We start from the raw sequence: 25,580 nt of genomic DNA, 5'->3' as shown, positions 1-25,580 counted from the left end.
CCCCAATTCTCCTTGTACTACCTGTTTATTATTTATATGGAATAGAAGACTTTTGGATTCCCTTTTATTTTAGCTGACAGTCTTTACTCAGTGGGGAGATAGCAGTGTAGTGGAAATGTTGCTGGACTAGTAATCCAGTGGCTCAAATTAATGCTCTGGGGGTGTGGGTTCAAATCCCATCACAGCAACTGATGGAATTTAAGTTCAATTAATAAATCTGGAATATCAAGCTAGCCTCAGTAATGATGACCAGGGTAACTATCATAGATTGAGTATGATGTGGGAAAAATAAGAACTTGCCTACTTTGGTAGGAAGAATAGAAATGAGGGAGAGTGTAGAGCTCTGAAGGATTTGGGTGGCTGGGTGTTTTTATTTTGTTTCCATGGGATTTGGGTGTTGCCAGCATTTGTTGCCCATCCCTAATTGCCCTTGAACTAAGTGACTTGCTAGGTTCAGAGGGCAGTTAAGAGTCAACCACATTGCTGTAGGGTCTAGAGTCATGTGTTAGGCCAGACTAGGTAAGGATGGCAGATTTCCTTCCCTAAAAGGGGCATTAGTGACCCAAGCATTTTTTTGATGACAATCAAGATAGTTTCATATTCCAGATTTTATGAACTGAATTCATATTCCAGCAACTGCCACAGTGGGATTTGAACCCATGCCCATTGTTTGGGCCTCTAGATTAGAGATTCAGTGACATTATCACCAGGCCAGCATCACCCAGGAATCACTAATGGAATAGAATATAAAAGTAGGGATATTTTGCCACAGTTGTACAGTGCCTTGGTGAGATCACAACTAGAGTAGTATGTACAGTTTTGGTCTCCTTATTTAAGTAAGGATAGAAACACATTAGAAGCAGTTCAGAGAAGGTTCACTCAACACTTAACTGGGATAGGGGACTATCTTATGGAAAAAGGTTGGACAGTCTGGGCCTGTATCCATGGGAGTTTAGAAGAGTGAGAGGTGATCTTATTGAAACATATAAGATCCTGAGGAGACTTGGCATGGTGGCTGCTGAGAGGACATTTCCCCCTAGCGAGAGAAACTAGAACTTGTTTTTTATTCATTCAAGGGGTGTGGGCTTCGCTGGCCGGGCCAGCATTTATTGCCCATCCCTAGTTGCCTTTGAGAAGGTGGTGGAGAGCTGCCTTCTCGAACCGCTGCAGTCCATGTGGTGTAGGTACACCCACAGTGCTGTTAGGGAGGGAGTTCCAGGATTTTGACCCAGTGACAGTAAAGGAATGGCATTATATTTCCAACTCAGGATGGTGAGCGGCTTGGAAAAGAACCTCCAGGTATTGGGGGACACAGTTTAAAAATAGGGGGTCTCCCATTTAAGATGGAGATGAGGAGAATTTTTTTCTCTTAGAAGGTCATGAGTCTTTGGAACTCTCTTCCCCGGAGAGCAGAGGAGGTAGGATCATTGAATAATTTTAAGGCAGAGGCAGATAAATTCTTGACTAACAAGGGAGTCAAAGGTTATCAGGGGTAGGGGAATGTGGAGTTAATGCCACAAACAGATCAGCCATGATCTTATTGAATGGCTGAGCAGGTTGCGAGGCTGATGGCCTACTCCTGCTCCTAATTTGTAAGTTTGCATGTTCTCATTTCCTCTATTTGTCTCTCTCCGGAGAGCTTCCATCATGGTGCTTGCTTCAAATCCTGGGAGTCAAATGGGAGGACTGCCAGACGAACGTCAGCGTCCTCCATGAAGCTATGTCTACCAGCAATGAAATCCTGCTTCTGTGGAACCAAATCCAATGGATGGGCCATTGCATCTGGATGCCCAATAAACGCCTCCCTTGGCAGGTACCCTTCTCACAGCTCTCCATTGGCCAACGCTCAAAGGGTGGCCAAAAGAAAAGGTATAAGAACATAAGAACGTAAGAACTAGGAGCAGGAGTAGGCAATTCAGCCCCTCGAGCCTGCCCCGCCAGTCAATACGATCATGGCTAATCTCATTTCGGCCTCAACTCCAATTTCCCGCCCTCTCCCCATAACCTTTCAACCCGTCACTAATTAAAAATCTGTCTATCTCCTCCTTGAATTTATTCAGCGTCCCGGCATCCACTGCACTCTGAGGTAGTGAATTCCACAGATTCACAACCCTTTGAGAAAAGTAATTCCTCCTCATCTCTGATTTAAATCTACCACCCCTTAGCCTAAAACTATAGCCTCTCGTTCTAGAATGCCTCACAAGGGGAAACAGCCACTCCACGTCTACTTTGTCTATCCCTCTTAGCACCTTATATACCTCAAATAGGTCTCCTCTCATCCTTCTAAACTCTAGCGAGTATAGGCCTAAACTTCTCAATCTCTCCTCATAAGACAAGCCCCGCATCTCTGGAATCAATCTAGTGAACCTCCTCTGAACCACCTCCAATTCAACTACATCCTTCCTCAAGTAAGGGGACCAAAACTGTGCACAGTACTCCAGGTGCGGTCTCACCAATGCCTTGTGCAATTGCAACAACACTTCTCTATTTTTATCCTCTATTCCTTTAGCAATAAATGCCAAAATTCCATTTGCCTTCCTTATTACCTGCTGTACCTGTATACTAGCTTTCAGCGATTCATGCACGAGGACACCCAGATCCCTCTGCACTGAAGCATTCTGAAGTTTCTCTCCATTTAAATAATAAGTCACCTTTTTATTCTTCCGACCAAAATGGATAGCCTCACACTTATCCAAGTTAAACTCCATCTGCCAAATTTTGGCCCATTCACCTAACCTGTCCGTATCCATTTGTAAATTTCTTATTTCTTCATTGCAACTTATTTTCCCACCTATTTTGGTGTCATCTGCAAATTTAGCTAAGTACCTTCTATCCCTGAATCCAAGTCATTAATATAGATTGTAAATAGTTGGGGCCCAAGGACCGAACCCTGTGGCACCCCACTAGCTACAGCTTGCCATCCAGAAAAAGACCCATTTACCCCGACTCTCTGCTTTCTGTTGGTTAACCAATCCTCTATCCAAGCTAATATATTACCCCTAACTCCACGTGATATTATCTTGTGTATTAATCTTTTGTGCAGCACCTTATCAAAGGCCCTCTGGAAGTCCAGATATACAACATCTACAGGATCCCCATTATCCACTTTGCTTGTCACGTCTTCAAAGAACTCTATCAAATTAGTCAAACACGATTTACTCTTCATATAACCATGCTGACTCTGATGGATTGCATTTTGACTTTCCAAATGCCCCATTACTACTTCCTTAATAATGGATTCCAACAATTTCCCAACAACAGACATTAAACTAACTGGTCTATAGTTTCCTACTTTCTGCCTCCCCCACTTTTTGAATAAGGGTGTTATATTAGCATTTTTCCAATCCACTGGAACCTTTCCAGAATCCATGGAATTTTGGAACATTATAGCCAATGCATCCACTATCTCCGCTGCCACTTCCTTTAAGACCCTGGGATGTAGGTCATCAGGTCCTGGAGACTTGTCACCCTTTAATCCCAATAGTTTGCTCAGTACTTTCTCTCTAGTGATGGTGATTGTTCTAAGTTCCTCCTCTATACCCTCTGCACTACCTGTTACTATTGGGGTGGTACTAGTCTCCTCCACCATGTAAACTGAGGCAAAATATTGATTAAGCATCTCTGCCATTTCTGCATTCCCCACTATTAACTCCCCAGTCTCATCTTCCAAGGGACCAACATTCACTTTAGCTACTCTCTTTCCTTTTATATACTTGTAGAAGCTTTTGCTATCAGTTTTTACATTTTGCGCTAGTTTTCTTTCATAATTTACCTTTGCTCTTTTTATTATTTTTTTAGTAACCCTTTGTTGATCTTTAAAAGTTTCCCAATCTTCCAGCCTGCCACTGACCTTTGCAGTTTGGTATACTTTAGTTTTTGCCTTTATGTTATCTTTAACTTCCTTGCTTAGCCATGGATGCTTTTCCCCCCTCTTACCATCTTTCTTCCACTTTGGAATGTATTTTACTTGGGAGGAATTGAATATCTCCTTAAATATTTGCCACTGATCATCAACTGTCTTACCTTGTTGTCTTCCTGCCCAGTCCACTAGGACCAATTCTGTCCTCATGCCTATGTAGTTACCTTTGTTTAACTCCAGGACACTAGTGTGGGGCTCAAGTTTCTCGCTCTCAAACTGAACTTGAAATTCTAGCATACTATGATCACTCTTCCCTAGAGGATCCTTTACTCTGAGATCATTAATTAATCCCATCTCATTACACAAAACCAAATCCAGAATAGCCTGCTCCCTGGTTGATTCCACATTATATTGCTCCAAGAAACAATCTCTAATACACTCTATTAACTCTCCCTTGAGGCTACCCTTGCCAATTTGATTAGTCCATTCGATATGCACATTAAAATCACCCATGATTATTGCCGTGCCTGTCTTACATGCTCCCAGTATTTCCTGGTTTATACTGGGCCCTACTGCTGAACTACCGTTTGGGGACCTATAGATCACTCCCATCAGGGACTTCTTTCCCTTGCTATTCCTTATTTCTACCCAGACTGACTCTACACCTTGCTCTCCAGTGCCTATATCATTCCTCATTATAGCACTGATCTCTTCCTTTACTAACAAAGTTACACCACCTCCTTTTCCTTCCTGCCCATCCTTCCGAAACACTGGGATATTCAACTCCCAAATCTGGTCTCCCTGTAACCATGTCTCAGTAATCACCACCAAATCATACCTATTTATCTCTATTTGCGCTGTTAACTCATTAGTTTTATTCCAAATGGTGCGCGCATTCTGATACAAAGCCTTTAAGTTTGCCATATTGTCAATTTTCCCTATTCTTATTTGATTCTTTGGTGCAATATGGCGTTCACACACTCTGTCACTTACTTTCACTTATTGGTAACAATCAGCCTCATCACTAACCTGCACTCTTACCCTCTCCTCAAACTTTGATTTTTCATATTTCCATGCACCCTCCCCCCCATTATTTAGTTTAAAGCCCTACCTACAACCCTAGTTATGGGATTCGCCAGGACACTGGTCCCAGCCGGATTCAAGTGAAGCCCATCCGAACGGAATAGCTCCCTCTTTCCCCAGGACTGGTGCCAATGTCCATTGAATTCAAACCCATTTCTCCCATACCAATCTTTGAGCCATGCATTTACTTCTTTAATCTTATTGGCCCTGTGCCAATTAGCTTGTGGCTCAGGTAGTAATCCAAAGATTATTACCTTTTTGGTTCTGCTTTTTAATTTAGCCCCTAGCTGCTCGTATTCCCTCAGCAGAACCTCTTTCCTTGTTCTACCTAAATCGTTGGTACCTACATGGACCACGACAACTGGATCTTTCCTCTCCCACTCCAAGTTCCTCTGCAGCCCAGATGAGATATCCTTAACCCTGGCACCAGGTAGGCAACACAGCCTTCGGGACTCTCGATCCTGGCTACAGAAAACAGTATCTATTCCCCTAACTATACTATCCCCGATTACAACTACATTTCTCTTTTCTCCTCCCACTTGAATGGCTCCCTGTACCACGGTGCTATGGTCAGTTTGCTCATCCTCCCTCCAGTCCCCGCTCTCATCCACACAGGGAGCGAGAATCTCCAACCTGTTGGATAAGGGCAAGGGCTGAGGCTCCTGCAGTGCTACTTCCTGGATCCCTCTACCTGCCTCACTCATAGTCACACCCTCCTGTCCCTGACCACTGGCCAAATTTAAGGTAGTTAATCTAAGGGATGTGACTGTCTCCTGAAACACAGTGTCCAGGTAACTCTCCCCCTCCCTGATGTGTCGCAGTCTCTGAAGCTCAGACTCCAGCTCATCAACTCTGAGCCGGAGTTCCTCGAGCAACCACCATTTGCTACAGATGTGGTCACTAGGAACCACAATGAGTCCACCAGCTCCCACATCTTGCAGCTACAACACATCGCCTGGCCATGCATCTTTATTTAATTAGTTTTTCAATTTGTTTTTAAATTTCCTACTGGTCTTTAGTTTATCAATCTGTAAAATGTTTCTCCTATTTACCTTTAATCTGAAAGTAAGTTAGAATAGAGATTCAAGTTACACTTTTTAAAATCAGCTGGAACTCGCTCTCTCTGCTGAGTTGAAGCTGAAGTGTTAGGCCTCCGATCCTGGGCCCAGTAGTCACCTTTAATCTGAAATCAACTTAGAATAGGTAGTTCAAACTAGCATAAAAGCAAAATACAGCGGATGCTGGAAATTCTGATGAAGAGTCATACGGACTCAAAACGTTAACTGTATTTCTCTCCGCAGATGCTGTCTGACCTGCTGAGTTTTTCCAGCTAAGTTCAAACTAGCAGTTACTTACCAACCAACGAACTTACGGTTTTCCTGTGATTTCACTCTTTGTTTTTTTTTTCACTCAGCGACGGTGACTGCAGAGGACACTTTTCCCAGACTGCTTCCCGGCAACGGTGACTGCAGAGGACACTTTTCCCAGACTGCTTCCTGGCAACGGTGACTGCAGAGGACCACTCTTCCCAGACTGCTTCCCGGCAACGGTGACTGCAGGGGACACTCTTCCCAGACTGCTTCACGGCGACGGTGACTGCAGAGGACACTCTTCCCAGACTGCTTCTCGCCGACGGTGACTGCAGAGGACACTCTTCCCAGACTGCTTCTCGCCGACGGTGACTACAGAGGATACTCTTCCCAGACTGCTTCTCGCCGACGGTGACTGCAGAGGACACTCTTCCCAGACTGCTTCACGGCGACGGTGACTGCAGAGGACACTCTTCCCAGACTGCTTCATGGTGACGGTGGCTGCAGAGGACACTCTTCCCAGACTGCTTCACAGCAACGGTCACTGCAGTGGTCACTCTTCCCAGACTGCTTCACCGCGACGGTGACTGCAGAGGACACTCTTCCCAGGCTGCTTCATGGTGACGGTGACTGCAAAGGACACTCTTCCCGCTCAAGGTCACCCAAAAGCATGGAGGCATTAACACCACGACTGGAAGGATAATTGGCCGATTGCTTGGCATGGCCCCGCCAGGTCCATCAAGGCACAAGCCACTTCAGGTTCAGTGACATGACAGCAAGGCAGAACGACAGCGGCAAAGGGAGGAGAAGGGAGCCAACCCAGAGCTGCGATTTCCACTCCCTGCGCAACAACATGCCCCCACTGCGCGATAACATGTGGATCCAGAATTGGGCTGCTCAGTCATCTGAAGTCTCAGCAAGCCACGGATGTCATCCTCGATTCCGAGGGACCGTCAACAACGATTTGTCTCTCTAATTTCCTCCTTCACTTCAGCTCTGCCCGTTTCTCACATGTTACTAATCTGGCCTGTCATACACCCCCTTTCCCTGCTTCATCTTACTCTCCATCTCTTTTGTCATCCAGGGGAGCTCTGGATTTGGTTGCTCCCCTTTGAGTGAACATATCTCAGCTGTATCCAAACATCTCCTCTTTAAAGGCAGCCCAGTGTTTAATTGCAGTTTTTCCCACCAATCTTTGGTTCCAATTTTACCTGAAGCAGGTCTGCCCTCACCCCACTGAACTTGGTCCTTCCCCAATTTAACTTTTGAACTTTAAATTGCTCCTTTTCCATCTCTAACCTAAGCCTTATGAAACTATAATCACTGTCTCCTAAAAGTTCCCTGACTGACACTTGATCCACTTGACCCACCTCATTTCCCAGAACCAATTCCAGCAAAGCCTCCTTCCTCGTTGGGCCGGAAGCTTACTGATCTAGAAGATTCTTCTGAACTCACTTCAGAAACTTTTAACCCTTAATCCATTTTCCTTCTATATGATGCAAACTCTGCCCCAACCAAGAACAACTTCAGCTCCCTCTCAAAGACAATTAATGCAGAGAATCAACACACAGTCCACCAGCCAGCAAGATCTTCACTAGTGTGTGGGCTGCCAATCCATTTCCCATTGGCTTTCCAGGATAAAATTACACATTCGGAATTTTAGGGAAGGGATGTCTTGTGGCCGCAGTGCATAATGTCCCGGCCTCTGAGCCAGAGGCCCCACCCAGGACTTGATGACCACACGAGGTGTGTTCGTAACACAGCCGAGCATGTCGATTATCAGCCTGCAAATCTTTCCAACACACGCCAATGGCAAGCGTCGAGATGGGAGAATTTCCTGGTTGGCCTTACTTGTTGTGGAATGGTGCTCGTCAAGCTACAGCCTCTGGCTTCAGGCCAGTGACCTGCTCCAGGTAAGCACGTGCTTCACCTGCTCACGCATCTCCAGCCAAGAAAAGTTGTTGTAGGGAGAAAAGCGGTTACGGGAAGACATCGTGGATGGTGGGGAAGGTGACGAACAGGCACCCGATACTCTATATGGTTGGCAACAAGGCAACAGTGAGGATCAATCTAAAGAAATAGAGTACAGCACACTATTGAAATTAAGACAAGTGGCGAGGTCGATCAGGATGGAGTGGGTCTGCACTCAGCTATTCTAATCTTGTAGAGTGAAGAAGACGACAATTGGGGGAGGTGAGGAATTTGACAGGGGAATGGGAGGAGAGAGGGCGCGTCTTCAGGCACAGAATTTACCAAGATGTTTTTAAGAATTCTGATAGAGGGGGAAGCTGATTGTTGACAGCACTTTGATTGCAACACAGCTAACCTGCAGGGAAGTAGTAGGTGTGGGAGAGGATATTTATAATATATTAAAAATCGTAGGGCACATCCATACCAGGAGAATGAATTCACATGGAGTGCAGTGTACACAGAACGTCACCAAATTTAGTTTTTCCTTCCCAACAGCAGTTTTATTTTTAATCAATGGATCGTATGAAATGCCAGGCCTCTAACTCTTCTTGTTTGTTTGGCTGCAATCGGGGGGGTGAGAGGATTTTTTAAAATTCCTTCCTTCACGGGCTGAAGCCAAGCCAGCATTTATTATCCATTCCCAATTACCCTCGCGAAAGTGGTGGCGTGACACCTCCTTGATAACGGAGTGTCTTGCTAGGGCCATTTCAGAGGGCAGTTAAGAGTCAACCCACATTGCTGTGGTGCGGAGTCACACACGTCGGCCAGGCTGGGTCAGGGCAGCCGATTTCCTGACCCCAAAAGGACATTCATGAAGCAAGAAGTGGTTTTGCCAACGACCCAGTTGGTTCATGGGGCTGGCACACCCTCCGCCGGTGTGTTTGAAGGCAGGGTTTGGGCTTGCGAAATGCAGCCTGCCCACCGCCTTCTCTTCCCCCAGTCCGTCTCCTATTTTAGGTGGAGGCCTCAGGCCCTCACCCTTGGGCCAATTGAGGGTCTTGAGTGGCCAATTATTGGCCACTTAAGTGCCTCATCCCACCCCCCCCCCCACCGTCACTATTTCACCCGCGGCAGGGGAAGGCCTGGGTCAAGCGGGGAAGCCTGGCAGCTTTTACTGGGCGAGCTGGTGTTGGGCAAGAATCGAGATTTCATTTGGGGGGGGCCCTGTGGCCCACTGGAGGCACCCTCCCAGGGTCATACCCCCTCCCCTTTAATCCTCCTCCCCACCCTCCGGCCTCTCAAACCCAGCACCCCAACTCCCTCACTCCCCTTAGTGTGGCCTACCAGCCAAGCCGCACTGACATCCTGCACTTACCTTGAGGCTTCCATTACCTCCTCTTCTTCAGGAACTGGCTGCAGTCCCAGCAGTGGCCACTGTTCAAACCTGTCGCTCCCGGGACTACAGATCTGCCGGCCAATCGGGTTAGATAGATCCTTGACTGACAAGGTGGGTCAAAGGTTATCGAGGGCAGGCCAGGAATGCGGAGTTGAGGCCGCAGTCAGATCAGCCGTGATCTTACTGAATGGCAGAGCAGGCTCAAGGGGCCAATTGACCTCCTCCTTCTCCTAATTCGCATGTTCGTAGGCTTGTACGTTTGGATTGGCCAGCAGCTCTCTAAGGCAGGACTTCACCTCCTCGTCCTTAGCCAATTAATGCCCCACTCAACATAAAATGGCTGTGGAGCAGCTGGCTTTTGAGGGCGGCCTCCCAATCGACTTATTGAGTCAGGGGGTGGGGTGGGGTGGAGGCTGCAGAGGATATGGCCAGCTGTAAAATCCAGCCCCTGGTCACCATTGCTGAGACCAGCTTTTTAATTCCACATTCACTCAATTAAATTTAAATTTTCCAGTTGCCATGGCAGCTTTCGAACTCACATCTCCAGCTCGGCCTTCCAGGCCTCTGAATTACTCGGTCAGTGACGTAAACCACGAAGCTAGTGGGCTGGGGTCGGTGAAGGGACCAACTCTGTTCACCCAGGCCTCCAAACCAGAAAAATGACAATAGGGCCTGCACTAGCATCCAAAGCAGCCTAAGGCCTGGGAGGATAACCCTTCAACAAGAGAGCTACACCCAAATTATTATACCTGCCTGCGGGATACCCTCAAAAGCAGTAGCTTTCACATGCCGACCAAACCTGCATTTCCAGAATTGGGCTTTTCTTTTCAGTCAATCTTGCAGGGCCGGAGGAGGCCATTCAGCCCATCATGCTTGAGCTACTTCTTTGGCCAAGCTGCTCAATTCATCCCACTCCCCCACTCTTTCACCACTGCCCTACTAAAAAGCTATATATCCAATTCCCCTACCAAAGCCACTACTGAATCCGCTTCCACCACCCTCACAGGCACTGTGTTTCAGACCATAACTCACAGCATAAAATAATCCTCCTCACCTCCCCTCTAGTTACTTATTTTCATGGGATGTGGGTGTCACTGGCAAGGCCAGTGCTTGCTGCCCTTGAACCGAGACGCTCGCTCACCCAATTCAGAGGACAGTTAACGGTCAACCACATTGCTGTGGGTCTGGGAGTCACATTTAGGCCAGACCAGGTAAGGACGGCAGATTTCCTTCCCTGAAGGGGCATCAATGAGCCAGGTGGGTTTTCACAATAATCAACGATGGTTTCATGGTCACCATGACTGAGACTAGCTTTCAATTCCCTATTTTATTAATTGAATTTCAATGCCACCTTAATACCATGGTGAACCCATTTGAACCCATGTCCCCTGAGAGCAGCAGCCTGGGCCTCTGGATTACTAGCCTACCACCATTACCCCCTTAATATGTTAGTAAACAACCCCAATCTTTGGACAAACCTTATTTCCTTCTCTCATCCCAGCATCTGTGGGACTGTTAAACAGCGAAGCTCCCTTGAAAGCATCCATTCACAAGAATTGGGAGCAGGAGGAGGCCATTCAGCCCCTCGAGCCTGCTCTGCCATTCGATAAGATCATGGCTGATCCGATTGTGGCCTCAGTGCCAATTCCCTCTGTTACAGTGAAGAGCTAGTACAATGGGAACCATTCGCACGTATGTTTTTAAACAGTGAATACTCCTCTCATACTGAAATTTTAACGTGATTTATAATACTTTATTAGAAAATATTTTGTACTTTTGGTCTTTTTTTTAAAAACAAGGAAGTCTTAAAAATATTCAAAGTGCATTCAATAATACAAAGGCTGTAGAGTTGTATTTTTTTTGCAGATCTGTGTCACGTTTTGGTTGCTCAGCAAGAAACTTTTCCAGTCTGCTCATTTAGTTGCATACTTTGTTCACATTTTAGTTCACATTCAAAAAAGTCCACAGAACCTGCTCCAGCACAATGAAGCAACAAGTCCATTCGGTTGGGCAGAGCACAGCACGCACTTTCGAACACAAACCGCGGAGCTTTACCCTTCTGCGTGCCAACGTTTTCAGAAGGTCCATTGAGTGACCGTTGCTCAGCCAAGAGAAACGCTCACAAAATGGCCTCGGCCTTCTCTTCTCGTTGCACCCCTCCCTCCCCGCCCCGTGCCCGCCCCCCCGCCACCACAAAACAAAGACATCTCAGAGGAGGAAAGGGTATTCTTGTAAATACCCCTGGACACGTTTTGGTAAAGGCAGCTTGTCCACTTGGTGTGTTACCCTGTTAATAGTCAACCGGCACAAGTGCTGAAGCGAGGGGAATGAGTCCTTTCGGTGAAGAGGCTTGATGAGTTTCAGGTGGATGGCAGCGTCCTTGGAGGGCAGGCCCATCGTGTCTGCCGCCTTGTCGTATCGGTCCACGATGCAAGAGGTGACGTAATGCTGGATGAGGCTGAGAACTTCGTCGAACGCCAGGATCCTGGGTTTCGCCAAGTAGTAAGAGTCCAGGCAGAACTTGCCGTTGCTGTACTCTATGCGGACATTAGTCGGACCCCGGTTTGTCTTCACTGAGAGTGTCAGCAGGTAGCTGGGATGTGAGCTGTCTCGAATGAGGAAAGTGCCTTCCGGCATCTTGTTGAGTTGCTGCTTAGCTTCGCTGGCTGTGAGGGAGCCCCAGTACCATCCTATCGTTCAAAAAAAATAAAACATCTCTTTTAGGCTTTGTTGGGAATTTCAGTCTCCCTATCATTTTACACAACAACCGCTTGTATTTATACAGTGCTTTTAATAACAAGAAATGTCCCAAGGGCAAACCCAAAGCAGGAGATATGTGGAGAGGTAGCCAACAGCTTACATCAGATGTACTGCACAGAAATAGGTCATTCAGCCCAGCTGGTCCATGCTGTTCCACACAAGCCTCCTCCCACTTGCCTTCATCTAATCCAATCAGTATACTTTTCTATTCCTTGCTCCCTCGCGTACTTATCCAGTTTCCCCTTAAATGCTATTCATGCCTTGTGGTAGAGAGAGCCACATTATAATCACTCTTTGGTAAAGAAGTTTTCCCTATTTTATATTTCCCTATTAAGGCCACTTTCCCTATAGAAAACCATAAAATTCTAACAGGACGAGACAGGGTAGATGCAGGAAGGATGTTCCCGATGGTGGGGGAGTCCAGAACCAGGGGTCACAGTCTGAGGATATGGGGTAGACCATTTAGGACTGAGAGGAGGAGAAATTTCTTCATCCAGAAAGTGGTGTGCCTGTGGAATTCGAGAAAGTAGCTGAGGCCAAAACATTGTACGTTTTCAAGAAGGAGTTAGATATAGCTCTTGGGGCGAAAGGGATCAAAGGATGTGGGGAGAAAGCGGGAGCAGGCTATTGAGTTGGATGATCAGCCATGATCATAATGAATGGCGGAGCAGGCTCGAAGGGCCGAATGGCCTACTCCTGCTCCTAGTTTCTATGTTTCTATTGGATTTATTAGTGACTATCTTATATTAGTGTCCCCTAGTTCTGGTCTTGCCCTCATGTGGAAACATCTCTATTTCTAAAGTTTAATAAAGACCTCTATCAGGTCACTCCTCAGCCTTTCCTTTCCAAAGAACAGAGGCCCAATCTGTTCATGTTGGGTAAAGGCAATTTAAGATAGTTATTTAGGATGAAATGAATGTACAGGATTGGAAAAGGCCACTTTGGAACATCTAGCCAGAATACAAAAATTCAAATTCAGTACCAATACCTCGCAAATGATTTTCTCAGCAAATGCCTACGAACCTCATCTTAAACTGGCCGAGGTTAATCAACTTCTATCACCTCCCACGTCCAGTTTACTTGGCAGCCTCAGTGTGAAGGTTATATCTGATCGGCCTGTTCAATTTCCCTCATCTGAGCTTCACCCCCAAGTGCCCTCATCATCCTGTCCGGCATCCTCACTGTCCTGGAACCCCACCGCCCAGTGACCACCTCCCCACCCCCACCGCCCAAAATTTATGTTCTTAAATCCCATTTGTGTAGATTCGTAAACCCAGGTGAAACCTGTAATGGGACTTTAAGGGGAAAACAACAGATTAGGCCCCACAATTCGGCAATTGCATTGTGAGGAAGCTTAGTTTGAAAGAACCTGGAGATTCACAGCATTGCAATGGGATGGAGATGCAGGGGTATGGCGGGTGGGGTGGGGGTGGTGGTTGCTGCGCTATCTTGAGTTAGGGTCTCGGGTACAATGGTGGGATGGGGTACAAGACATCTTTACTCAGCACTTGCCCAGATCTGAGAGTGCTTGATGGATCTAGATGAGCACACACACTTCAGTTGTTTTTTTTCCCACAGCCCACCACCCTCACGGTCATCAACATTTCTTCAACTTGTTTGCAACCAGAGGCTAAGAATTGCTGAAAAAAAAGAGACATGTCGAAGCTTTTTGTCTTGCACTCATCGGGACACTTTGCAAGAATACCAATATAAGGGGAAAACAACAATTTATACTGTATGGGAAGACACTGCTGAGTGGTTGGCAAGTGGACTCGGATTGGTAGAGGTGTTGCCATGGAGAATGCACCAGTGATGGTGACTGACAGTTAACTGCCAAGCATTGTTTGAAATTTAAACCAGGCAGCTTGCAAAATGTCCTGATGAGTGCAAGACAAAAACCTTTTCCATGTCTCTTTTTTTCAGCAATACACAAGTTCCGTACTACCAAACAACAGGAGCTAGGTGTCGGCACCCGTATTTTAGGAAGGATGTCAAGGCCTGAGAGAGCAGAGTTACTGGAAAATTGATAGCAGGAAAGGCACATGTGTGAGGAAACTAGAGAAGCAGGGGCTGTCCCCTTTAGAGCAGAGGAGGTTAAAGAGAGATTGAACAGAGGTATTCAAAATTATGAGTTATTTTAATAGAGCAGACATGTAGAAACTGAACTGGCGGAAGGGTCATTAACCAGGGGGCACAAGGTAATTGGCAACAGAATCAGAGGGAAGATGAGGAGAATTCTTTTGGCACAACGAGTCGCTATAATCTGGAACCCACTGCCTGAAAATGCAGTTGGAAGCAGATTCAATAATAACTTCCAAAAGTGTATTGGATACATACTTGAAAAGGAGAAAATGTGCAGGACCACGATTGGGGCAGAAGCTCTCACCTGACAGATCCAATTGTCGGAGGGTGGTAGTGATGCAATGCATATCTGCTTCAGGGTCTCTCTTTCCAGCAGCTTCCTGGTTTTGCTGATGTATTGGCACGAGTGAAGAATTCTTCGCCTGAAAAGTCATAAGGGACACGTTCCTCACGGCCCGGTTTTCCCGTGTTTCGGAGAACACGATTGTGTCAGCTGTTGTCCGTGCCAGAGGGATGTTTCCTGATCCTTGCTGCCTCGGTAAAGGTCTAGGCAGTGGGAGGAAAGAGGAACATTCCTCTTTAATATCGGGGAGCCACATAACCATAACGTACCTTATTTAACGCTGCACAATATTGACATGAGCTGCATGGTGATGGCAGCGAAATAGGTTTTACCGACCCTGCCTCCACAAGCAGCAAAGCGCCTGTCTCCGAACCTCGCGGCTTTGAGTCGTCGGCTTCTCTGTCACTTCAGCTTACTTCCTATGACCTGACAAAGCCAACTAGGCAGAGCGGCATTTCGTAATGGGACCCATCAGGAAGGGGATGGGCGGGTGAAAAAGGCAGGAGGGTAAAGAATTTTCCCCGATCGTCTCAAATCATCTGAGGAACAGGGTTGATGTGAGAAACGGAAGAAGCAAACCATCCCACTTCTCAATGATACCAAGGCTAAACGTGTTAAATTATGAGGACACATTTAGGCTAGGTTTGTACTTCCTTGAGCACAGAAGTTTAAGCTAATTAGGGTGTTTAAGATCAAAAAAGGACTTGACGGGATACATAGAGGGAAGCAGGGGTTCCAGTTAATTCAGTTGGCTGGACGATTAGCATGTAACTCAAAAAATGTCACCAGTGCCAGGTTCAATCGCTGCTCCGACTGGGGTAGATTTGGGGCCTGCCTCCTCACCCTGCCCTGTCATAAAATCACAGCACCAGCTGGGATTCAGCAAGCCTGGAATATACAAGGATGCTACCTGGAGAACACGATAGAGGATGATTCCCCTTGGAGATACAAGCATAGTTTTAGAATTCTTCTGCGAGTATCTCACCTCCTGACTCCCCAAAGCCTGTCCACCATCTACAGACACAAGTCAGAAGTGTGGTGGAATACTCCCCACTTGCCTGGATGAGTGCAGCTCCAACAACACTCAATAAGCTCGACACCATACAGGACAAAGCAGCCTGCTTGATTGACACCCCATCCACCACCTTAACCATCACTCCCTCCACCACCGACACACAATGGCAGCAGTGTGTACCACATCCAAGATGCACTGCAGGAACTCACCAAGGCTCCTTAGGCAGCACCTTCCAAACCCGCAACCTCTATCACCTAGAAGGACAAAGGCAGCAGACACATGGGAACACCACCACCTGCAAGTTCCCCTCCAAACCACCCACCATCCTGACTTGGAAATACATCACCAAAATCCTGGAACTCCCTCCCTAACAGCACTGTGGGTGTACCAACACCACACGGACTGCAGTGGTTCAAGAAGGCAGCTCACCACCACCTTCTCAAGGGCAATTAGAGATGGGCAACAAATGCTGGCCCAGCCAATGATGCCCAAATCCTGTGAAAGAATTTTTTAAAAATCTCTCCTAAAACTTGTCAGCTCTAAGGAGAACCACCCTGGCCTCTCCAGTCTCTCCACGTAACTGAATTCCATCTTCCCTGGCATTATACTAATAAATCTCTTCTGCCCACGCTCCAAGGCCTTGACATCCTTCCTCAAGGGTGGTGCCCAGAATTGGACACAGTCCTCTGGACGGGGCCCAACCTGTGATTTATAAAAATCGCTTACTAATAGCATTTCATGCATCAATTGGCTCTTCCCCACCTCAAATAAAGGAACTGCTGCCTTGCCAAACAAAAATCAAGATATTTCCTAAACTTAATTTGTGACATTCGTGTGATCGACCAAAAAGCCAACATTTCTCAAATGGGTACATAATATATTCAACCAACCCTGGTGTCAGTGTGGCCTAGCTGGTAGCACTTCTCAGTCAGAAGGTGGTGAGCATAAAACCCAAGCTGACAGATCGGTGCAGTACGGAGGGAGTGCTACACTGTCGGAGATACTGTCTTTCAGCCGTGTCTTTGAACCAAGTCCCGTCGGTCCTCTTAGGTGGGCATAAAAGATCCCTTGGGCCAGAATTTCAGAGATTTATCAATCAACAAGCGTAGCTAAAGCAGATGATCTGGTCATTATCTCACGGCTGTTTGAGGGAGCTTGTTGTGTGCAAATTGGCAGCCACGTTTCCTACTTTACAACAGTGATTGCACTTCAAGAGCACACTGTGTCCTGAGCTCATTTCTTTCTGATGGAACTGACTGGGGTAAGGGGCGGGGAAGAGAGCAAGTGACAATCATTAAGGATATGAGCTCACATTCTGAGTTCCGCAGTTTATTTTTATTGTTTCATGGGATGTGGGCGTCGCTGGCTAGCTAACCTTTACCACAGGACAGCGTGAGTTTAATAAGGCGCAATAAACATGGGGAAGAGGATGTTTGTTGAAACGCAAAGAGCAATTTCCTTTTCATCATTCCTTCGACTCTGAAAAGGACAAAATCTGTCAAAGTACTTCCTTATCTGAAGCAAAACTAACCAAACCAGCAAAATTACAGGAAGAAAGAATAACCGTGTCATGTGCTTTACCGGCAAAAACAAGTGAAGCTGTGACAGCGAGTAGGGATGAATACTCCATCTTTGTATACACAGGGCCTCAAGATTACAGCAGGCCACTCCAAACAAACTCACGGTGTAGACTTTGGCCAGCAGCCCTCCAGCAATACATCACATGGCTGGCCAGGAACCTCCCTCGATCCTACAGTCTACTGCATGTTGAAAGGATTTACAAGTTGATACTTAACCGGTTTGGCCATGTTATGAATGCGCCTTCCTTACCCACTAAGGCCTGGAGTGGGTCTTGAACCTGGAGCTCCTGGGTTAGAGATAGGGACGTCAGCACTGCACCACAAGACCTCCTCCACAACCTACTACTAACCCATTAAACCACCGAGGAGCCAAAACCATGACCCAGGTTTTCCATTGGCTTGAATCGGTTCAAAATAAATGGATTACCAGCAGCAATGAACATCATTAACTGGAAAATCTGAGTTCATGCTGCTGAACAAGGGGGCTAGATGTAAGATGAGTCATCGAACAAGTGGATGGAGTCCAGAAATTATTCCGACCTTTAACTGGTTAAGCAACATTTTGATTCTAAAATTCTCATCCTCATTTTCAAATCTCTCCTTGTTTCTCCCTATCTCTAATCTCCTCCAGCCCTACAACTCTCTGAGCTCCTCTAATTCTAACCTCTTGTCCATCCCTGATTTTAATCGCCTCACCATTGGCAGCCTTGCCTTCAGCTGCCGAGACTCTAAGCTCTGGAATTGCCTCCCTAAATGTCCTCCATTCTCTAACTCTCTTTCCCCCTTTAAGGTGCTCCTTAAAACCTACCTCTTTGACCAATCTGCTGGTAATAACTTAATAACTCCTTATGTGGCTCAGTGTCAACTTCTGCCTTATTACGCTCCTGTGAAGTGCCTTGGGATGTTTTATTACATTAATATAGCACCTTTAACGGAAGTTACTGTTAACATGCATTATTAACCCCAAAGCAGACTAATTAGACTGAAGCAGTAAATAACCCTTAACAAATCTCAGTGCTCAAATCAATTTTTTATTTCTACAATAATGTTGTATCCCTCTTATCCAAAAGACCATTCCATGAGACAATGTGCACTGAGAAGAATGCCTGAGATTCAATGGGTCAGAGTCAGTGCCATCAGAATGACTAAGAGGAGGAACCAAAACTCAGCATAAGGTTTCAGGCTTCTGAGTCCATTAATATTATTGTGCTCGCAAAGATTGCACTCACTTCTGACTAGGTCACAAAACATGGTTGGGCTTGGTTTTGATTTCTTAATCTTGCCGCCAGTTGAGCAACCCATTGATGCCGGCAACTTGAAAAATAGCCAATTAGGTGACAGACTTGAGAGATGTGGTTGGTGTGAATCCAGGTTCATTCCCCTTGGTGCATACATGGCCGGGGAAGGTGCGAGTTTGTTGGTGATAGGGTGAAGGGGAGAATTACTGTACAAGGAGAAGACTACAGGACTGTTTGGATGGGCTGAGTGGCCTTATCCTTCTTGCAACATCGTCAATTACTGGGGCAGAATTTTTGGTTTAGTTTTTCACTTGCTTCCTGTCACATTCAAGAAACCTGCTTTGAATTCATATCTGCGGATGGTTTCATGTTCAGCCATTTGGAGGGGAAACGTACAGGGGATTTCAGCCAATTCAAAACACCCAAGCTTGTTTGGCTTGTCATATTGTTGGAATGTTCAATGCCAATGAATCCAAGCATCACATTCAAACCCATGTGAGTAGCAGCGGTCTTTATCAGCTGTATATTCTTATAGGCATTCAAATCTGTTCTGAAAGGTTTTAAAGGAGCGATTGGCAGCTTCAGGATTGGTAAACAGGCTCATTTCCAAGTACACTGTGGATCAACATACTGCCATTGGCTGCTATTAAAGCTCATGTGGAAAAATTAAACCTGTTCATTTTTAAATGATTATTTCTTATTTCAATTCACAAGGTCATTGGATCGTACAATTTTTATCTAAACAAGCCTCCAATTGTGGTTCTCTGATGAATGGAGTGAAACCGAGAGCTGATCTTCTATTTACATATTAGGCATTAATATTGAACACTGAGTGTGAGGGAGAGTTCTGCTGCTGCAGTGCGCCAAGAGGTAGCACAGCAACACAGGGCAATGGCTCCCAGATACACGACACACAGCACATGTGGCATGATGTCATCCATGACTCAGTGGGTAGTCCTCTCACCTCTGAGCCAGAATGTCATGGGTTCATAATCCTCCTCCAGAGACTTGTGCCCAATGTCTAGGCTGATCTGACTAGGCAGGACTGAGGGAGAGCTGTACAGTCAGAGGTGCTGTTTTTCAGATGAGACATTAAACTAAGGCCCCATCTGGCCTCTCAGATGGACTCAAATCATCCAGCAGTACTATATCAAAGAGTTCATCCCAGTGCCCTGGACAATATTTATCCCTCAGCCAAGATCACTAAAGTAGAATATCTGGTCATTTAGCTCATTACATTTTGTGGGAGTTTGCTGTGCGCAAATTGGCTGCCGCACTTCCTGCATTACAACAGTGGCTTGACCTGAAAAGTACAACAGTGACTGTAGAGCTCACTGGGATGTCCTGGGACCAAAAATGTTTTCTATATTCCTTTCGAAAAGCTTCCAAAGCCTGAACCTTAATTTTTTACACCTCTGAGAGGTACAAAACTTGAATATTGCTGAAAATAGAGACATGTTGTTGGAGTTTTTCCACTTGCACTCATCAGGACAAATGCAAGAATGCCAAATTTCAAACACTCGGCATTTTTGCGTTTGCCCTGAGGAGTGCAAGTCAAAAATCTTTGACAATGTGTCTCTCTTTCTAGCAATATTTACAACTCTCTTCCCTCTCAATTTGCACAGTATTCTATCTTGTTTTAAGACCCCCTTCCCCTTCCTCCAAACCTCTGCCCCCCCCCATAGGACCATTCAGAATTTCCCAGATAGGTGCGCAACCAAGTCACCTTCCGTTGGCGTGAGAGCAGCTTAGGGATGACAAGCCTCTTGATTTTTATCTTGGCCCTTGTGAGGAAGCATCTCGCTTTTGGTCTATATCTTCCCTAGCAGCCTAGCCATGAGTGAGTGCCTGTGGGGACTGACAGATGCAAAAGCCAGTACAATAATCAACTCCTGCTCTCCAATTTTTAACCATGTTACATAAATAACATTAGGGTAAGATTACGCTGGTGTATAGTTGCTCCACTATACTTATGGGGCCCTTGTAGTGAGCACCTTCCAACACAGATTTAGTTAACATTATCGGCACCAAGGGCCTTTCCTATGCACTTACAAGGAATAGGTCAGCACTTTGGTGAGGCAATTTTCTGCGCCAGGCGAGATACTGTGATAACTGGAGGGGAGCGTTGAATTGCAAGAATTTGTGCCAAACCCCTTATCTTCATTGCATTCCAATGGGAACCAATCTTTTTTTTAAAACTATACATTTTTTTTAACCCTAAATGGTGGTTGTGAATTATATTCCCTTTGTTTCCCCTTAACTCCAGAAACTTTGGAGGTATGGAGAGAAAGTGGGAGAGATGTGGAAATAAAGACTTGCATGTCCAGAGCACCCTTCGTGACCTCATGTTGTTCCAAAGCAGTTTATAACCAATGAATTACTTTCTGAAGTGAGGTCACTGTTGCAATGTAGGAAACATGGCAACCAATTAGCACACAGCAAGATCCCACAAACAGTGATGAGGTCATGACCAGGTAAGGCAGATGGGGACGTTGAGGGAGGTGATTATGAGGCAATAAGGGAGAAGACAGCAAGAGTTTTTTTTTTCATACTACAAAAGCATGCTGGAAATCTGAAATCAAAACAAGGAGAGAGCCAGCAAGCAGCATTGTGGAGAGAGAGAAATCGAGTTCGCTTTCATCAGAACTGGAATAAATTAAAGATATGACAGGTTTAAAGCAAGCACAGAGGCAGGGAGTGAGGGAAAAGAGCCAAAGGGATGGTGTGTGATAGGGCGGAAGGGAGGAGAGTTTAAATGACCAAAAAAATGGTGTACGGTAAAAGGTGGTAAGTAAAGAAACAAAAACAGAGTTCTAAAGACCTGAAATGTTAACTCTGTTTCTCTCTCCCCAGACGCTATCGGACCTACTGAGTATTTCCGGTACTTTCTGTTTATATTTTCCGGTGACCTCCACTCACTTCCTCCAAATAAAAGGTACCCGCCGGGGTTCAATCTATTCCTGTCCTTTTTGTGGGTCATGGGGAACATTACTTGTTCCAGGTCCTACACATGCCCCCCTCTCCCTCACCTCCTTTTCCACTACATTGATGATTGGTTCGGTGCCATTTCCTTCTCTGGCCCTGACCTGGAAAATTTCACTTTACAGCCTTCCGGACTTAACATTGAGTTCAACAGCTTCAGATCGTGAACTCTCTCCTCCATCCCCACCCCCTTTCCGATCCCCCCTTTTTCCAATAATTTATAACTTTTTAAAATATATTTTTCTTTTCCCACCTATTTCCATTATTTTTAAATGTATTTCCATCCATTGTTTTATCTCTACCTTTTAGCCTATTTCGATCCCTTCCCCCCACCCCACTCCCACTAGGGCTATCTGTACCTTGCTCGTCCTGCTTTCTACCCTTAATGTCATCATTAACACATCCTTTATCCAGTATCACCATCGTCAACACCCCTTTGTCCTTTAGTCTATGACATCTTTGGCAATCTCTTCTTTGCCTCCACCTATCACTGGCCCTCTAACCAGCTCCACCTGTCCCACCCCCCTCAACCAGCTTATATTTCACCTCATTTCTAATTCTCCTCAGTTCTGTTGAAGAGTCACACGGACTCGAAACGTTAACTGTGCTCCTCTCCGCAGATGCTGTCAGACCTGCTGAGTTTTTCCAGCTATCTTAGTTTTTGTTACAGCTACATCAGGCCTCCACCTGGAAGATGAATCATTTTCTTGCCTCTTTCCTCTCAATTTAGATAAAGAAAAAACAACTGATTTTAGTGATAACACATGACAGACAAAAGGGCAGCTTAGATCATCTCACTCATCAACTACAAGTACAGACCATTCCTTAACTTTGACAAAGGGCTTCTAACATTTACACTCCGACTGTCTCTGGCGGAAGGGCTTACGCCGGTAATAGGTACAGGAAACTTCCGCTTTGCATTGGCTCGTCCAACGCTGCTTCTGCCCTGATCTGCTGCTGGCTCATGACTTATTTCCCTGAAGGGTTTCAGGTTAAAAAAAAAGACAACGTGGGAAGGAGATCAGACATAAAGGGGTTGGTGTGGAGGAGCGAGGGAGGAGGACAGGATGTGCAATCCATTCCTTTCACACGGTCCTGTCGGGGTTGTTTTTTGGGCTAATCGGTACGGGACAGGATGGTGGGTGGGTGGTGGGTGGGTGAGGGCTGGGAGGCAGTAACCCAGAAGCGAGTCACAGTCTCCAGCCAATAAGCCAAAGGGCTTAATTCACTTGGGTGGCCTTTTTCTGCTCACATTTCAAAACTGGAGGGTGGCAAACCAGGGGAAAGCTGAGAAAAGACATCCCAGAACCACAACCGTGTTCCTAATGTCCAAAACCAGCTCCTTGAACCACATTGGAATTAGCTCAACGTGGGGCTCCAGTCTTCTCTCGAACCCCCACCCTCCTGCTCTCTGCTCCACATCTACAACATCTTTGTTTCACTCGTAAGACGAAAACAAAAGACATTTAAAATGCCCTCATTTGAATTCTCACTTTGAACCTCAACTTAAGTTTGGGGCTTTTTTATTTTTGAACACACACAGGCTGGGTTTTGTCGACAGTTGTTGTCCCCCACCCCGGCTCCATTCACCCACTAAACCTTCCTCAGATTGAATGCAGATTGTTTTACTTTTAAACCTGAGTGTACACAGTTCTGATCAGCACTAAAACTCCCTCAATCCAGGTCTCTCATCCGCCTGCCTCTCCTGCAGTAACTCAAGAGAAGTCAAACCCAGCACAAACCACCCAACAATCGCTCCTTAAAACCACATAGACAAACATTGCAGAGCTTAAACCTCTACCCCAGAAATAAAACAGCATTCTGTTCATCCAGGATACAACTCCAATCCTGGCAATTAACTGGGTCGAATTCCTGGTCAAGCGGTTTAATAAGCAAGTGGGTTTTATACTCACCCCTGTAAACAAAGCAGCATGTCAGCCAGCGGGCCGTCAACCTGGAGAACAACTGGGACTTGGAGAGGTCCTTGTTAAAGCCGGTGACCGGCTCCTTTTCAAGTCTATCCGCTCGGGGTTGGGGGGCCGGATGGGATTTTCCAGTGCGTTTCGATTGTCTTCAGTTTACCCCACGCTCGAACCTGCTCTACCAACTTCCCACACAACAGTTTCGATCTTACGATTTAACGTGGGTTTGTGGAGGAGGAGGGAGGGGGGGCTGGTAGAGAGACAGAGAGAGAGAGAGAGGGGGGTAGACAGAGAGAGAGGGGTAGACAGAGAGAGAGAGAGGGGTAGAGAGAGAGGGGGGGTAGAGAGAGAGGGGTAAAGAGAGAGAGGGGGGTAGAGAGAGAGGGGTAGAGAGAGAGGGGGTAGAGAGAGAGAGGGGTAGAGAGAGAGAGGGGGGTAGACAGAGAGAGAGAGGGGGGTAGAGAGAGAGAGGGGGGTAGAGATAGAGGGGTAGAGAGAGAGAGGGGGGTAGACAGAGAGAGAGAGGGGGGTAGAGAGAGAGGGGGGGTAGAGAGAGAGGGGTAAAGAGAGAGAGGGGGGTAGAGAGAGAGGGGTAGAGAGAGAGGGGGTAGAGAGAGAGAGGGGGGTAGACAGAGAGAGAGGGGGGTAAGACAGAGAGAGAGAGGGGGGTAGAGAGAGAGAGGGGGGTAGAGAGAGAGGGGGGGGTAGAGAGAGAGGGGTAGAGAGGGGTAGAGAGAGAGAGGGGGGTAGAGAGAGAGAGAGAGAGGGTAGAGAGAGAGAGGGGGGTAGAGAGAGAGAGAGAGGGGTAGAGAGAGAGAGGGGGGTAGAGAGAGAGAGAGAGAGGGTAGAGAGAGAGAGGGGGGTAGAGAGAGAGAGAGAGAGAGGGTAGAGAGAGAGAGGGGGGTAGAGAGAGAGAGAGGGGTAGAGAGAGAGAGGGGGGTAGAGAGAGAGGGGTAGAGAGGGGTAGAGAGAGAGAGGGGGGTAGAGAGAGAGGGGGGGTAGAGAGAGGGGGGTAGAGAGAGAGGGGTAGAGAGGGGGGTAGAGAGAGAGAGGGGGTAGAGAGAGAGAGGGGGGTAGAGAGGGAGAGGGGGGTAGAGAGGGAGGGGGTAGAGAGAGAGAGGGGGGTAGAGAGAGAGAGAGGGGGTTAGAGAGAGGGGTAGACAGAGAGAGAGGGGGGTAGACAGAGAGAGGGGGTAGACAGAGAGAGAGGGGGGGTAGAGACAGAGAGAGAGACAGGGGTGGAAAGTCCGAGTATGTTTTATATTTAAGGGTAAATAAATAACAATTAAGCAACAAGAACACACACACACACACACAAAACAATAAACTTTTTAGTTGAATTTCTCTTGCCCCCCCTCCACCCCTACCCCTACCACCACCCCCCCGCCCCCCCCCCCAAAAAAAAACGCCTCTCTCAAGATTTACGAAGCCCCAACAGTTTTATAAAGATCCCAACTCCGAGAGGCAGCGAGCGCCCAGCAGACTGACCGGCGAGCAGCGAGAGCTGCAGAAGAAATAGGGAGGAGGAGGCAGCTGCCCCAATAATATTCATTCCAAGAATGGGAATTCCCGGAATTGTGACACCCTAGCAACTAACTTTGAACACGGACAACAAACAAACAAACAAACAAAACAAAACAAAACAGAAAAATGAATGTGGTTGGGGATGGGGATGGGGTTGGGGGGCAATCGGTCTAGGAGCAGCTGCCTGTTACCTGGTGACTGGGTCTGTGTCCTTTGGGGCTGTTGTGAGCCTTGTCTCCTGTGGTTTTTAATTCCCCATAACCCCTGCTTTAGATTTACTGCCTCCACGCCCCATGGGTTTAGGGCCAAGAATGTGTCACAAGTCGCTGCGGAAATGCCTTTGATATATTTCCAGGAACTTTCCAAGAATATCGCCTGCATGTGTCATGCAAGAGCAACAGGGGAGAGAGGGACCAATCAGCGCGCTTTAAAGCAGCAATTGGGTTCCTGGTTACACCGGGCTGGCTGTGTCACACACACACACAAAAAAAAAGTGCCTCAAACAAACAAACAAACAAGCTGTTTCCGTCTTTAATTTCTTCCTGTTTCTGGAAAGAGAGGGAGGCTTTTTTTTT

The 25,580-nt window shown here is 46.6% G+C and overlaps 1 protein-coding gene across 2 annotated transcripts; it reads right to left on the bottom strand.

The window, feature by feature from the left end:
• Window positions 1-11,364: 11,364 nt before the first annotated feature.
• On the bottom strand, window positions 11,365-25,226 carry LOC144681511 (cytokine-inducible SH2-containing protein-like). 2 transcript variants are annotated; one of them, XM_078543152.1, is made up of 3 exons: window positions 25,197-25,226; window positions 14,706-14,947; window positions 11,365-12,249 (listed from the first exon to the last, which is right to left on the bottom strand). In XM_078543152.1, exons 2-3 carry the CDS (start codon window positions 14,833-14,835, stop codon window positions 11,768-11,770), a joined length of 612 nt encoding a protein of 203 aa, XP_078399278.1. In that variant the 5' UTR covers window positions 14,836-14,947; window positions 25,197-25,226; the 3' UTR covers window positions 11,365-11,767. The 2 variants fall into 2 exon arrangements, with proteins under 2 accessions (XP_078399278.1, XP_078399277.1); XM_078543151.1 differs by lacking the exon at window positions 25,197-25,226 and adding an exon at window positions 23,473-23,672.
• Between the last annotated feature and the right edge of the window lie 354 nt (window positions 25,227-25,580).

The sequence above is a fragment of the Cetorhinus maximus genome, chromosome 6 (genome assembly GCF_964194155.1).
Source record: "Cetorhinus maximus chromosome 6, sCetMax3.hap1.1, whole genome shotgun sequence".
Lineage (NCBI taxonomy): Eukaryota > Metazoa > Chordata > Chondrichthyes > Lamniformes > Cetorhinidae > Cetorhinus > Cetorhinus maximus.
The sequence above is the reverse complement of the archived record's forward strand: the minus strand, read 5'-3'. Positions and strand labels throughout refer to the sequence as shown.